Genomic DNA, 14,584 nt, shown 5'->3' on the forward strand with positions numbered 1-14,584 from the left:
GAGGGCTGACATGAACAGACGTGGTTTTGTATGGATATCCGCGCCTCGAGGACCGGAGAGACAGAGCGGGAAAAAAGCCCCTCGAGTTCTCAGCCTCGACACGCGCCGTGTCTGCAACCTCTTCCTTTAACTCTGTGCTCTGCGGCGCAACAAGCGGCTGCCGATGAGGAGAGTGAAGGCAGAACTGCTAAATCGAGAGACTGGAATCACGCGATCAGGAGTCACCAGGCGGCGCTGTATACCGAAGATGTTGAAGCCTGCGCCTCGCTGGCTTGGGCGGCCAGGCTCAAAGCGACGCTGCGATTCGGGAGCCGCCCCTTTAGCATCTCGTCCTCGGCACAGTTTCATCGTTTTTTGCGTCCAAGCCACAGGCCCGCGTCGCTTGTGTTACTTGCTCTTGTGCCCGCCTCTCCGGCTTTCTCGGCCGCACACACAGCAGTAGATAGCGATTCCCATGAGGATGAAGAAAAAGAGACACGCGAAGATGATGAGCGTGAGCTGGAGCGTGGTCAGGTCGCACGTCCCAGGATACACGCCATAGACTGCGCAGTCTGGCGGGTAGTAGGACATGGCGTAGGGCGAGTAGGGGTAGGCTGCGCCGTACGGGGACGCCAGTGGATACCCGTTGTTCAGCGCCGAGCCCAGCATCACGCCACCGATGCCTGCGGCGAGCGCGAGGCCTGAACCGTTCATTTGCAGCATCGAAAACGCGTGCCGCTCGTCTGAAAACGACAGCGAAGCCGCGCGACCGCGCAGCGGCCCCTGTCGCCGCCCACGCAGCGGCCCTCCGTCCTGTGCCACTCCACCGAGCGAAGCGAAGCTGACCGGCTGGCTGGCGGCCTCGCGCGCGCTCGATGCGTCTGGCGCAGGCCCCGTGGCTGCACGCTTTGCCCCGGAGGAGTCGGGGCGCGAAGCCTCCGCGCCGGAGTCTCCGCTTCCCCCCCACGTCGAGGCGGAATGCTGCACCAGAATGTGCCCGGCGCCCGGGGCGAGGACAGCAGCGGGCGAGGCGGTCTGCGCGTGGCTGATACCCGCCCTGCCTTCCTGTCCGCCGTATCCGCCACGAGCTTGGAGGCTCCTCCTTGCGAGCTCTTGAGACAGACCTACAGAGTCGGTCTCCGCAGGCAAGCCTCCTTTCCCGTCCCGCAGACGCGACAAGAGCGTCTCTCCTTCGCCGGTCACGACGTTGGGCTCCGTGCCGGAAGGCGGACGTTTCGCGGCTGCGTCCAACATCGGAGTCGAAACCGCCTCTTGTCGTGGCGCCGTCTCGTCGCTTCCCGCCCGCCTCGAGATCTCGGCGGCAGCCGAAGCCGATTCCCTCACCTCTGCAAAAGAGGCTCGACCCGGTTCGCCCTGCGGCGCTCGCTTGCCGCTCTCGTATCCGCTTCGCGTCGTGGCTGTCTCCAGCCGTGTTGTCAGGTCTTCGGCGCTCGCGTCCTTCCCCTCGAGCACCGGCGCCCCTGGTGCCGCCCACAGGAGGCGCTTAGGGTCCGTGCCTACGGCGAAGGAGTCTCTGCGAGGCTTTCGCTTCGAGAATGGAGAAGCAGCCTCCGCTGTGAGATGCAGGTGGGCGAGCGGGCGCGTGGCGAACAGGCGGCGAGCCAGGCCGGTCCTCAGGGCCTTGTCGCCCGCGGTCGCGGCGACGAAGAGACCTCGCGGCGCGCGTCGGCAGCTGGACGCGGCGGGCGAAAAGACACTGACAAGGATAAGGATGGCGATGTTCAGGCCGAATAAGACGACAACCATCGCGAAGGACAGCCGCGGCGTTCGGCAGCGGCAGGTCCCGCCGACGCGGCGGCTGCACATGGACGGCGGCGTCTCTTCGGGCGCGGCGTCGGCCAAGAGGCCCGGCGGCGTGAGCGCCTGCAGGGAGAGAAAGACCCACTCCCCCATCACCAGAGACGCCGAGAGAAGGCGGAAATCGAGGAAGGCGGTGAGAGTCGAACTGGGGGACCGCGCAGCCGCGCTCTACATCGTTCCAGTCCCAGCAGAGGCGGCCTCAAACAGAGTGTGCGCCTCGCTGTCAGCGCAAGAGAAGACGAAATAAGGCCTAAGAAAGGGCCTTCCGCGCCACACGCGCGTGCGCCAGGTCTTTGCAGAATGGAATCCGCCTGCCTCCTTCATGTGTGAAGGCTGTAAAGTCGGAGGAAAGTGAAAACACAGGGCGCGGAAAACGGCGAGTGAAGCGCTGCCGCGCGTGAAACAGGCCGCGGCGACGGCAGAGGAACGCTCTGCGGCTACAGTTTGGCAAACCCGCGGTGCGGAGAGCTTGACACAAAGATTCTCTGCCTCCGCGACACCAGCCACGGCGCGTGCGTCGCACGGAGCTTTCGGTAGACTTCACTCCTCGCAGCGCACGACCTGCACTGCAGACACAATAACCAGCAGGCGCAGTCGCAAGGCGGAGGCAAGCGCAACGAAGACGAGACTATCCGCGGCGCAGAGAAGCGCAAAAAAACGAGATGTCTTTCATAGGCAACGCCTCATGAGTGGCGCGCCACAGAATGCAGAGGGATCTTGGAGAGCGGCAGAGGACAAAAAAGTGGCGCTGGAGCAGGCGGCAAGGTCGACGCAGCAAGCGATCTTATGCAAAAAAGATCCCAGAAGCCAGTTGAGAAGGATTCGAAGAAAAAGAGCGAGGCGGGGGCGGGGGGGAGGGCGGGAGTGAACATGGAGAGAAAAGACGTGGCCGCAGGGCGGCGCGCCCTCGAAGCGAATGAGCGGAAATGTGACAGACCGAACTGAGAAGAAATGCATGCGCAGCGACGGAAAAACGAAGGAAAAGTGGGAAGTCGGAGTCTCGAAGAAGGAGGGGGGGAGGTAGCAGACTGAGGCAGCGAAGAATAAAACGAGGCGTTGGAAGGCGGCACTGATCAAGAAGCAGACGTGCGAGGGTGCCAGGGCCTCTGAAGGACTCCTGAGAGCCACAGAAGACGCCAAGAGGACGAGAAGAAGATACTCATCAGAAGCGGCGACGACGTGGGTTTGTTCAGTGAAGAAAACGAAGAACAAAGAGAGAGAGAAGAGACTCGGGGAAGATGAGGAGGCCGAGGAAGGACACACGCGCATGCCGCTTTCCTCCTGGACTCGAACAGAGCACGATTTTTCCGCGGAAACCTCAGGCACTTCTCCTCTAAAAAGACATTCTCATCTTTCAGCAGCTGGCAACGCGAGAAGGTCCGCGTTCGTTATTCGCGCCAGGCAAGCGAAACTCAGCGGGCTAGCGGACTCCGCGCGCGACGGAGAGGGAGCGAAACTCTGGCAGGGGGAAGTGGCTTGTGAGATCTTCTTTTTTCCGCCAAACCGCTATTCACCCTGAGTCAAAGAAAGGCAGAGAGATCTGGCATCTAGCAGCCTCGGTGCAAAAGAAGTAGTTCTCGTTGGGAGTCGCAAGTGCGCTACGGAGTGTCTCAAGAGAACGGCTCGCGGGCGCTCACTGAAGACAGCCGCTCGCCGAGGCATGCGCGCAATGCAGGCGGCTGAGGACAGGCCTCGCGGAGGAGGGTTCCTAGTAAAGTCAAACCAAACAAACAGTTCTGCATTATTCAGCACGCCAAGCCGCATTTACACGCATGTTCAACATTGCATGCAGGCGTTCCAATATGTAGGCAAGATAAAAAAGTCGCACACACTGCCTCGGTGGTGGCGAGATACCAGCTGTCGCCGCACTGCAGCTACGATAGACGCGACAGGGACACCTCAGCGTAGAGCTTCATATCAGGATATGATGCAACAAAAAAATCTAAAAGCGCTGGAAGTAGCGATAATGACGACGCTTTCAAGTTGCTCCCGCCAGTGCGGTGTCTGCTAGACCACGGTCACAAGCGGCGCCCTAATCTGTTGGCTGCAGGTGTCGTCTCATATTCTACAACGGAGGCTCCGGTCTGTGCCGCTTCTACGCATCTAAAAAGTGGTTTTCTGATCTTCCTTGAGCCGGCGTTGGGTTGAAAGAGGAGGCCCTCGCGGGCTACGCAGACGCCTCCTTCTGCCCTTTGGCTGTGAGGCCTTGTAGTCGAAAAAAACGCGTTTGTTCGTGACTGCATGCGGTCACTGGGTGTGAACGCCGTGGCATCCGGAAGGCAATTCGAGGGCGAATCGCACCCTCTGTGGACTAGAAACAATTCTCGGGATCTGCTGCGGAGAGAAGCGGCACACAAAGAAACAGCGAGTGTGTAGGTGCGTTCTCCCTGCTTCCTTGGCTCGTGAGCTGCACTCATCACGACCGCCTTTTTTCTCCGCTTTTCATTTCACTGAGTTCCTTCGTTTCGGCGGAGAGACATGTCCCCTGATTTTTGCTCCCCTTTTCAGTCCAGCGTCTCACAACAATAGAATATGGGCGACAGCGCTGCGAACGGAGAGGCTGAGGCAAACGCCGCCTCCCCAAGCTCCGCACTCGCCTCAGATGCCTCTCCCGCCAAGACTTCTGCGCCCAGCGGATGTGCAGCAGACGCTCCAGCCCCCTCAGACGACGCTTCAGAGACGGGCAGGCCCCCGTCGAAACGTCCGCGGGCTTCCGGCGATGACGCGCAACCGGCAGGCGAATCCTGCGGCGGTGACGCAGGCGAAGGAGATGCAGACGGTGCCTTGGAGACGAGCGGGATCTCGTCTCTGAGCGGCGCTCATGAAGAGCGAAACGAAGCCGAAGATGCGGCGCAGAGAGCGCGACAGCAGCAGCTGTACGCCTCATTCCTCCCTCAAGGCATGCTGGACGAGTTCGTGCATGCAGCTTTGTCTCTCGATGCTTCACTTTCGGCGTCTTCGGCGCGCGAAGGCGCTGGGAACGCGGCGGAGGCGCCGCCCGCCAGGTGTACGTACACCGCAGCGTCGCTTTCGACGGGATGCGAAGGGCCTCCGCGATCCAGCGCAGCCTCTCATCCTCAATCTCCCGCAGAAGCGTTCCTCAGGTCAGACCGGCAAAGTCTCCTCGCGTTTGCCTCGCTCTTTCACCTTCTTGTCGCGGGCAGAGGCGTAGAGCCGAGGCTGCTGGAAGAAGCTGCAGCGGCAGACCGGCTTGATGCAGAGGAGGGGCGTATTTGGGGGGTGAAAGCGGCGGGCGATGAAAGCGGCCTGCAGGAAGGCGGGGCCGAGAGGAGAGAGTTTTCAGTGGAGACGACAGCCGGCAGGGCGGGCGGCGCGAGCGAAGCGTGGGGCGAGAAAAGGAGGAAGCTTGAAGCCGGCTGCGGTGCAGCGAGTCTGGGCTACGGGCACGACGGCGAAAGGAAGTCCGTCAAAGAGGAACAGATGGCGAAGCAACTCGCCTCCTCCCCTCTGGTGTTCATGCGCGGGCGCCACAGTCGCGAACTCCTGGTGCGGCAGCTGCTCAAACATCTAAAGGGAGAAGACGATACCGCGCTTCAACAAGGCAGCAAAGAAGGCTCGCCGCGCGCCGCGCCTGGCGTCCCAGGCTCACAAACGCCTCCCAGGGCGAGTGTACGTACACCTCCCGCTGCGGTCTTCGAGGGGTGGATGAAGGCGCTGAAGGTCTTCCTCTCGTTTCTCTCCGTAAGTCGCCAGTCCGTTTTCTTTTAAGAAGATTCAGATTCCTCAGCTTTCTTTCCGCACCGCTGGAACGTTCAGGGTCTAGGGCGTCTCCGCCGGCGCGCTCCAAGCGCGGTGGCTGCAGAGAGCCACGCGCATGTCCCGGATTGAACTCTGAGACAGCGTAAAGACTTTCGCGGCGCCCTCGATTGCCTCCTCCGAGGTTGCGCACAGGTCGTCACATGCTTACATGCGCTGACGACCGGTGGAGCTAGAGAAATCAGCTTTTTGCACGCTTGTGGGTACGCGTAGGTGGCGATGTATACGAGCATCTGTTCAAGCGTCGGCTAGTGTGAGGCCGTGTGAACCTGAGTGTTTGTTTTTTCGGATATCCTTTTCTCTGCGTTCAGTCCAGTGCGCTCATCGGCAGCCACGCGAAGTCGGTCGCAGTTATCGCAGTTTTCGAGCTTTTGCTTCGGCTGCTCGCTCCCGAGGAAGAAATTTTGGCGTCTTCTTCCGCTCTGTTCGCCTCCTCTTCTTCACTGTCTGCGGCGCTCTCGACTGCCTCTCCGCGCCCTGCAGCCCAGGCGCGAAATGACAATTTTGAGGAAGCTTCTTCGGGTGCCGAAGCGTCAAAGAAATCAAAGAAGAACGGCCCGGAGACCTCGAGTCGCCCCGTCCTTGACTTTAACAACTTCGGAGACCTCCTCGTCGAGTTTGTTCGAGTAAGGTAGTGGGGTAATTCTGACGCAGGCGGAGATGCGCCTAGGTGACGGCGGATGAGTAGTTTTGTGATTACACTTTTTCCAGCCTCTCGCCGTCTCAACGGTTTCTGTTGCCAGATCTCTCGCTTCCTCACTCGCATACGGATTTACCTGTTCATATATATATGTGTGTATTTGTCGTGAATATATGTGTCTGTCTCGTCGTGTAATGATGCCTTGATGTATCTCACGGTACATCCGCTTCTCAGTCTGCGCGCCGTAAATATTATGTGTATATGTGTATTTGCATGTCTCTTTTGGGGTTCTTTCTAGGTTCTTTCATCGATATAAGCAGCCTTCCGGGTAACGCTTTGTGTGCAGGCCGTTCCCCTGCTGGAGATCGGAACGACGGTTCAGTTCCTGGAGCGAAACAAGCGAAGTCTGATCGCCGCTTTCCACCGAAAGGGCCGAGAGTGTCTCTCTGCCGCAGGCGCGAGGCAGCCGGACCCGGCGCAAGCGAAACGAGCTCTTCAGGTTCGTACCGCAGGCTTTTTCTATCGCCTGCTGCGAAGCGTATGTTCAGCGTCGCAACGTATAGGTCTGATTAATCTGTAGATCTGTACGACTTTCATTGATTCTTAATTTAGAATTACCTAAATCAGTGATTTCAAATTTTTCAAACTTTGAAATTTTAATGGTGTAGGGTTTGCAAAATCTATAAATCAAGCTAAACAAATAATAAGTCATGGCTGTATTTATACTAATTCTATTTCAGTTCGAAATTTCAATTTTGACGTGCGCATAGCTGCATATATATATATATATATATATATATATATATATAAATCTATGCATGCATGTATCTATGTATGCATGTATGCCTATAGTTATATCAGCACGAACTATGTGTGGAGGTGTTTCAATTCATGTCCATCTGTCTGCACCAGTCAGCAGGTGGGTTCTGCGGTCCTCGGTCCTGGATGATTTTTCCAACGCTGCATGCGTCGATTTTTTTTCGTTTGTCATCCAACGCTCGCGTGTCCGCGGCAGGAGGCTCCGCGCCGGGGGTAATTTTCGGTATTTCAAGTTTCTGCTGTGCGGGTGCAACGTCTCTGCTCGCCTTTAGGCCGCAGGAGCGAAGGTGATTGGGATGGTGAAAAGCATCGAGGAGCCGCTGATGCATGCGAATGAGAAACAGTTCATCTTCGCGTAGGTTTAGAACTTGCGGGGTCGCGAATGATGCCGTTTCAGCTCGCCCGATTTGCTGCGCAGATCTTTAGGGACGTGGCGCATCAAGCGCAGATGTCCGCGTCTATGTATATGTATATGTATCTGTATCTATATATACGTATATATATATATATATATATATATGTAGATCTATTTGTTCGCATATATGTGTATATTTGTATGCACATATATATATATATATATATATATATATATATATATATTCGCGTGCATCTAGATGTGTATGTCGATGCCTTTATCTGCGAGCTTGTCGGGCGGCTGGGGTTGCGTGCATGCATGGCTATGAGAAGTCTGAGTGTTCAGGGGAAGGCGAAGTCGTGTCTCTTGGATGCATTGCGGACTCTCCACACGTGCGTTCGCCTAGCTTCGGAATGCATTCGAGTCTGCCATTCGCAGTTTGGCTGCTTTAGAGACCTAGGCGCCGCTCTCTTTGTCTGTCGCTCTGCAGGCTCCGGCGCCTGCTGATGGAGACGCTCTCTCTCACTCACGCAGGCCGTAAGAGGACATAGGGGCTCCAGCTTCGTTTTTTTTTTACCTTTCGCTTCGCGGCGCGCGGCCGCGATTTCTGTGTTCTCGTGTTTGCGGTTCGCTAGGATTCGGGGAGGGCGCGCGAAGAGGTTTTCGAAAAATGCCTTCGTTCTCAGCGTCGAACTGCCGGCAGGTCGCGCACCGTAGCGCGACGATGGCGAGAAGCGTCCGCATGCATCAGCGGGTTGCATGAGATCGTTTGTCAGTGCGCCGTGGCGCTTGAAGGCGCGGAGGTGCCTGCACACAGATCGAAAAGCGGGGACTGTGGTGTGGAGTCTTTCGTTTTCATTGACAGGAAATTTTTGCTTGTGCGTATGTCCCCAGTATCAAACAGAACGATGCAGCGGGCGGAATCGGCGGCTGTGGTGCTGGACAGCCCTGATGCCTGGAAGTAAGGAAACTCTGAAACGTTTGGCTGCGACCTGCTTTGTGATCGCGGTCATCTCCCATTGCTGATCTGCACCCCTCCCACGCTGTCTGTTTAGCCGTCTCTCGCTCCTCTTGACATCCGCTGCACTATTCGTTGCAGCGAGACGTCTGTCCCTCTCCCTTCTGTTTCTGTCAACCGTATGTGTTTCTAAATTTCCAACTGGCCGTCCTCCACAGGCTTTCGCTGGTATGTCTGCCGTTGAAACTATCGCGATGCCTCAGTGACATAACCGAAACCCGAAATCTGTTATTTTTTTCTGCTTCTCTGTCTCGCTTTCTGTTGTTTTGCGCTCATCGCCGTCGAGTTCCGCCTCTCTCTCGGCGTCTCATTCGTCTTTTTGCTTTTGGAAGGGACTGCCTTCCCGTCTGGTGCCTTTCTATCTTCCTCACAGCGCGCTCTTTTCGGGTGTCGCTCTATTCCACGTCTGTCGTGCTTGTGGCGTTGTCTTTTGCAGCGCACTGAGCCGTTTTGAAGCCGGCGACGCGTCGCCTTCGCCGCGCGCGTCTCCGGCGCCTGACCGCAGCCCTGGAAAGAAGCTACCTGGGAAGGCCTCGCCGTCTGGAGGGTCTGCACCGTCGGGCGGCGTCGCGCAGGGCGGGAAATCCAGCGGAAGCGGAAAGACCGAAGAGAAAAAATCCACGACGGACTCTGCAGCGGCGGGCGGCGCCTGCTCCTACACAGTCTACGCGGCATACGGCAAGGCTTTGGTAAGTTCGAGGCGGAAAAAAGCGATGATGTCTGTTGAAAGTGGACAAAAATCGATCAGAGGAAGATCAGCGCGCGTAGAAGATTGCGTGAGGATGAAATCGCTGCGGGTGAAGTGGCGGCACGGCTGGCTGTCTCCTGTCGCGCTGCGTCTGCCCTCCTTGTGTCCCTCTGTAAAAATTTTTTACCCGTTTGGAATCATCTGTCTCACAGGGTTGCATCTTCGTCAACGGTCTGGGGTTTGCACCAGGATGTCGCATCTTCTGTTGATTTACTTTGTTCTTATGTATTATATTGTGTATTTTTTCGGGTTTTCCCTTGTTTCGCCGACTGGCGCGTTCTCTGTCTCATCGTGGTGTCACGCTCGCAGAGACGTCTTCGCGAACTTTAGATATTTTGCGTGAAGAACACAAGGTAGCTCCGACAGTGACATGGTAAAATGAGCGCTCCACGCAGAGCTGACGGCGGAGCGGGCCGCCGCCTCGCGTTGCTTCACCCGACTGTCTGTGTAATCGGCGGGTCGCTGTTGTCCCTCGCAGGCCTTTCTGCAAGCGCCCGACCTCGTCTTGGAGCAGCCGCCTGAGGTGGCGGCGGATATTCTCGCCTCACTGGACATAGTTCTGTCCTACTTCCAGAGGCACCCCACAGTCGCTGGCGGAGCGGATCTCGCGGCTGCGGCGACCGCGGAGGGCGAAGACCGCCGAGACGCAGGCGCGGAGCGCGCCGGGGAGAATCTTCTTCTGCTCTCGAGCTGCAGCGGCGGCAGCCGGTACCTGCCCGCGGGCTCTTTCCGCGAAGCCATCGACACGCCCTTCTTCCGCCGAGAGCTTCTCACGAGCGCCTGCGTCGCGTTCCACTTCCTTGGCCAAGCCGTTGGGCCGCTGCTCCAGGAGAAGGCCCGCGGCGCCGAAGCTGGCGCGAAGGGGACTGCGGCCGGCAAGAAGGAGACAGTCGCCGGCAGGCCTGCCGCCGGCGCCGGGGAGACCGGCGCGCCCGCGCAACGCATGCAGGCGAAAATCCGAGAAAGCTACAAGGCACTGAGCGAAAAGGTAAAGCGATCAGCCGCGCAAAGCGGCAGGGAAGAAGCGAAGCGAGGACCTGCGCACAGAATGCAGGCCACGACAAGGGGAGCGGATTGACAAAGTCCACACTGAGGGGGGTGGGGCTTGGGGTTTCCTCGTGCACACCCGACGAGGGCAGTTGTCAGAAAGCGACACGCCTGGAGTTTTCCCGCACGTTTACACGTATGTATGTATACATATTTATTTATATATTTACGAGGACTCTGTGCAGGAACCTCTGTGTGTCCGCAGCCCGCGAACGCAGCGCGGGCGCGCTCCGGCCCCGTGTGTGCGCCTGTGTGAATACTGAAGAAGACTTCGGCTGTGAGACTCCACGTCGCGCGGGTTCAGTGTTTTCTTTGGGTTTCCTCTGCAGACGAAGAAAGCGCTTGGCGCACTGGAAGCTCGCGTCTGGGCTTTGGCTCGTGAGACTTTCGACACGTCCTCCCTCTCTTGCTCACCCTCCCTGCCTCGGGGGTCATCGCTCTCTGCACTCTCTGCTCTGCCGCCCCAGTCCTCCGGATGTCCGTCCAAGCGCGCCTCTCCGCCCTTCGCCTTTGCGAGGATGCAGGGCGATGCGGAGGACGCGAAAAGCAGCGTGGAGAAGCTGCTGCACACAGAGCAACTCTGGGTGTGCTGGAAAGACCGAAATTGCTTCGACTCAGTGTTGAAGCCCGTCGGCGCGGATTCGCTTTCCTTCTCCGCGGAGGACGTCCCTGGACCCCGGCTGCTGCCGTTCGCCGTCCAGGCCGCACTCGCCACCGTTAGTCCACAGAAGGTTTCTCCGGCAAAGGCGACGAAACCCGCGGACCCCGCCGCAAGCAAGGCTGCGGCCGCGAACGAGAAGAGCCTTGCGGCCGCGACGTGCTCCACAGGCTCCGGAGTCGCTGGCTCCGGCGGAGCCAGCGCTGAGGAGTCCGCGGCGAAGGCCGGGAAGGATGGGCCTGAGAAGGGCGCGGAGAAAGGCGCAGAGAAAGGCGCAGTGAAGAGCGAGAAGAAGGCTGTCGACACTGAGGTCAAGGCAACAGACTCCGCCGCGAAAGACAAAAGGGCCGCTGGTGGCGGCGACAAGGCACCGAGCGCCAAGGCTACCGGAGTTAGTCCTCAGCGGGGTCAGGAGAAAGAAGACGCGGCGAAGGATGAGAACGATGTGCGAACTCGGCTTCTCGAAGACGCCAAAAAGCTCGCGGCGCAAGCTGAAGCATCGAAAGCCTCTTGGTGGCCCCAGGCCAATGGAGGCGCGACGACGAAGCCCAGTCGAGGTTCGTGCTTGAGATGCGGAGAAGTCTGTCTTTTCACGCCTCTTCCGCCTCGTTTGATGCGTAGATACACACTTTTATATGGCGATGTAAGCAGGTATTCGTGGATGGAGGCAGAGGAATCAACTGGATACAGAGAGATAGACATAGGTCGGTGTGAGCGGAGCCCTCGAGTGCACTCGCCCTGCACCGCTTCGGATGTGTGTGTCTTCTTCTGCACGCTTCATTTCGTGGCCTTATTCGAGGTTGCCAAGGGATATACGAGGCTTATATGTATATATATAGGCATATATATACATATGTATATGTATTTATGCTGCGTAAAGAGTGCCGGCTGGTGCGAAGGAGGGTGGGTGGCAGCGGGTATTATTGGCGTCTCTCGGATTTTTCCGAGTCGCTTACATCCCCGGCATGCGTCTACCGTCTCTCTGTTGTTTAGGCAAGTTTTCTCGTGGAATGTGCTGTCGCACATTCTCGCCTCTCAATTCCGTCTGCTCTCTCGCGCTGGTGGCGAGGCGTGTCTCGCTCAAGTTTCGGGGCCCTCGTCGCGCCGGCGCTGCCTTAGAGATGCAATTCCTCCTCGCGTTTCCCTCTCTATCTGTGGACGCTTCCTCCGCGTTCTGTAGCTCTCTGTTCGCCTACTTTCTGTCGGGACTCGCGTTCTCCGCGGAGTCTTTCGGCGTTGCACCACTCTTCGCCTCTTTGGCTTTGTGTGGCGCCTTCGCAGAGGGCGCGACGATGCGCCGCTTGGTGGAGTGGCTGCGCTTCTGGGAAGTCTCGGCGGCGGGCGCAGACCGAGCGGCCGCGGTGTTGGCGATTCCTAAGCCGGTCAACCTCCTGCGGCAAGGCGCGGACTGGTTCCCCAGCAGCTCGCGCGACGTGCCCGCCAACTACGACGATGTAGGTCGCCCGGGGCGAGGCGAGCCTGGGGGGAGCTAGCCAAGAGGGAACTCGCGTGCGCACGTGTGTCCCCCCGCGTGCGTGTAGGACCCCACAGGCGATCTACGATTCCGTAGCTGCAGGAAGGTAGTATAACCACATAAACATATATGATGTATATTAGATATATAGGAGAGATGTGGTGAGGGGGGGGGGACGCTGAGACGAATGTCCGGTGGCCGCGGCGTCTGCACTGTTTTCGCATGCGCGGACGCGTGATTCTCCCTTCCTGCTTCTTGCGGCGGTGCGGTGTGAGGCCTTCAGCTCCTCTTCATGGATAAGCTGAAGCTCAAGCTGAAGGATCTCATCCAGAAGATGGACGACGACGAGAATCCGGAGAATGACGTGGAAGAGGAGGAGCGAAGCAAGCACAATCCTGTCTTCGCGCTTCGACTCCAGCGGCTCTTCGGTCTGTTCTACGGCGACGCCTACGACGCCATGCCATACAAGGACGTAAGTTCAGCGTGCGGCAATCGCAGAAAACGCCTCGTCTCTCCTGGGGAAAACCAGCTGATGCGCGACACGCCGCACAACGCATCCAGGCATCCACGTATATCTACATAGATGTACATGTATACATCGATGGATATTGGTGCATGTACGTTTGCCAAGGCAGGGATGCGCCAAAGGGGTCAGTGTGGCGTGTTAAAGCGGCTGCGTATCTGAGTGGAGAGGCGCAAGTCGAATTTCCTCCTCTCTGACTCGCTTTGCTGCGCGTTTTTTTCACTCTCTTCGGTTGAGCTGCCGCAGGATCCGTTGCGTGTGCGTGCGCGGGTTTTTCTCAGACCAAGTGCGAAGATCTGCGACAAGCGATTGCAGATTACGAGACAAAGGGTTTGGCCGCGCAGACGGGACTCAAGAGCGTGGAGAAGAGCCCAGTCGCGCCGGCGACCAATCCAGGAGACGAAAAGACGGAGAGCTGAAGCTGGAAATGAACTATCGGGCATGTGTCGTCCGCCACCCGCCTGCGCTCGATGTTGGTGCACGACATAACACGCGCGAAAGGGGGCAAAAGGGGCTGTAAATACTCGGGAAATTTACGGCTCAAGCTGTGAGCAGGGCTTAAAGCGTGCGGGGCCTGGCGGGGGCAGGCCTCCAACTGATACTGACCATCTTTTTTGTGCCGTAGCATCACGGGCGCAGCTGACGCCTACTAGAAGTTTTGTTTTCTAGTGTTTGGCGTCTAAAAAACTACGCGAGGCCCGGTTCTCTCAACAAGAACTGGGAGACTCTACGGGGAGGACGAGCGGCTGCCGACCCCGAACTTGGGCGCGGGACGCCAAACGCGTAGCGAGGTGCATTCCAGTTGTGCAGACTAGTGTGCTGCAGACAAATAGGTGAAGTTTCATTTCAGTCGTCTAAGCCGATACGCTGAGTTGAAGAAGATCCTTGCCCGACCAGGTTCCTTCCGTAAGAGTCTTCCTTTTTTGGGGAAGACGCAGCTTAGATGTGCCGGTGGGGTGGCGTTGCCTCGAGACACAGTTGGATTCATGCATGCTCACGCGGACCAAAATCGGTTTCCCGACACGGAACTGTTCCTCACGTGAAATCCTCCGTCAGTCCTCACGCTTTGCTTCGTCAGCCCTCAGCTGATGGCGGCCGACGCCAGGGCTGCTAGACTACACACTGTCACGTTAGGCATCGGCGTTTCCTTCGAACAGGAGACAAAAATGCAGTGGAGGCTTAACCCAGCGGGTGAAAGTCCCAGGCCTCACTGAGGGGCACGGAGAACACAGAGTCTACTCTTTGTGCGACGACTACCCACGTCGACAGGAAAGCCAGTCTCGGGGATTCGGAAGCCGCGTTAAATGCGAAGGTCCAATGCGCTTTTCTTAGCCGCACTGCTGACAACTCTCAGCCGAAAGAGATCAACTACATTCTGTCACGCATTATGTCAGAGTTTCGCTGAGAAAGAGTCCGCACGGGCCGCCATGGGGCTTATGATCAAGTCACGGCGGAGGTGGCAGAGAAGTTTAGGTGCATGATTGTGCCAAGACCCGTTGCGCGGACGAGTGCGGTGAAAGGAACTTTCATTCGCGCGATAGCGCAACGCTCAGGAAGCTGCAGCGGAGTCAACTCAAGGTTGACCTTTCTCTCCAGAGGAACGCGAGTGAGAGACAAGTAATGCCGTGCGGCGGATGTCGGCCGCATTTCGTCTACCAAACTAACGGCCTCCCCACTCAGTCACCGTGGAGAAATGCACGTGATGCGGTTCTGCGACGTTCTCTG

The 14,584-nt window shown here is 57.9% G+C and overlaps 2 protein-coding genes across 2 annotated transcripts; one reads left to right on the forward strand and one right to left on the reverse strand.

The window, feature by feature from the left end:
* Positions 1–387: 387 nt before the first annotated feature.
* On the reverse strand, positions 388–1,893 carry BESB_021720 (uncharacterized protein; the record flags this gene model as incomplete). The annotated part of the gene is made up of 1 exon (XM_029360881.1): positions 388–1,893. One exon carries the CDS (start codon positions 1,891–1,893, stop codon positions 388–390), a length of 1,506 nt encoding a protein of 501 aa, XP_029216240.1.
* Positions 1,894–4,332: 2,439 nt separating this feature from the next.
* Positions 4,333–13,278, forward strand: BESB_021730 (uncharacterized protein; the record flags this gene model as incomplete). The annotated part of the gene is made up of 12 exons (XM_029360882.1): positions 4,333–5,502; positions 5,889–6,203; positions 6,564–6,716; positions 7,309–7,391; positions 7,882–7,928; positions 8,286–8,352; positions 8,846–9,098; positions 9,636–10,145; positions 10,534–11,419; positions 12,144–12,316; positions 12,620–12,808; positions 13,141–13,278. 12 exons carry the CDS (start codon positions 4,333–4,335, stop codon positions 13,276–13,278), a joined length of 3,984 nt encoding a protein of 1,327 aa, XP_029216241.1.
* Positions 13,279–14,584: the final 1,306 nt, after the last annotated feature.

This window comes from Besnoitia besnoiti, chromosome XI (genome assembly GCF_002563875.1).
Source record: "Besnoitia besnoiti strain Bb-Ger1 chromosome XI, whole genome shotgun sequence".
In the NCBI taxonomy this organism is placed as follows: domain Eukaryota; phylum Apicomplexa; class Conoidasida; order Eucoccidiorida; family Sarcocystidae; genus Besnoitia; species Besnoitia besnoiti.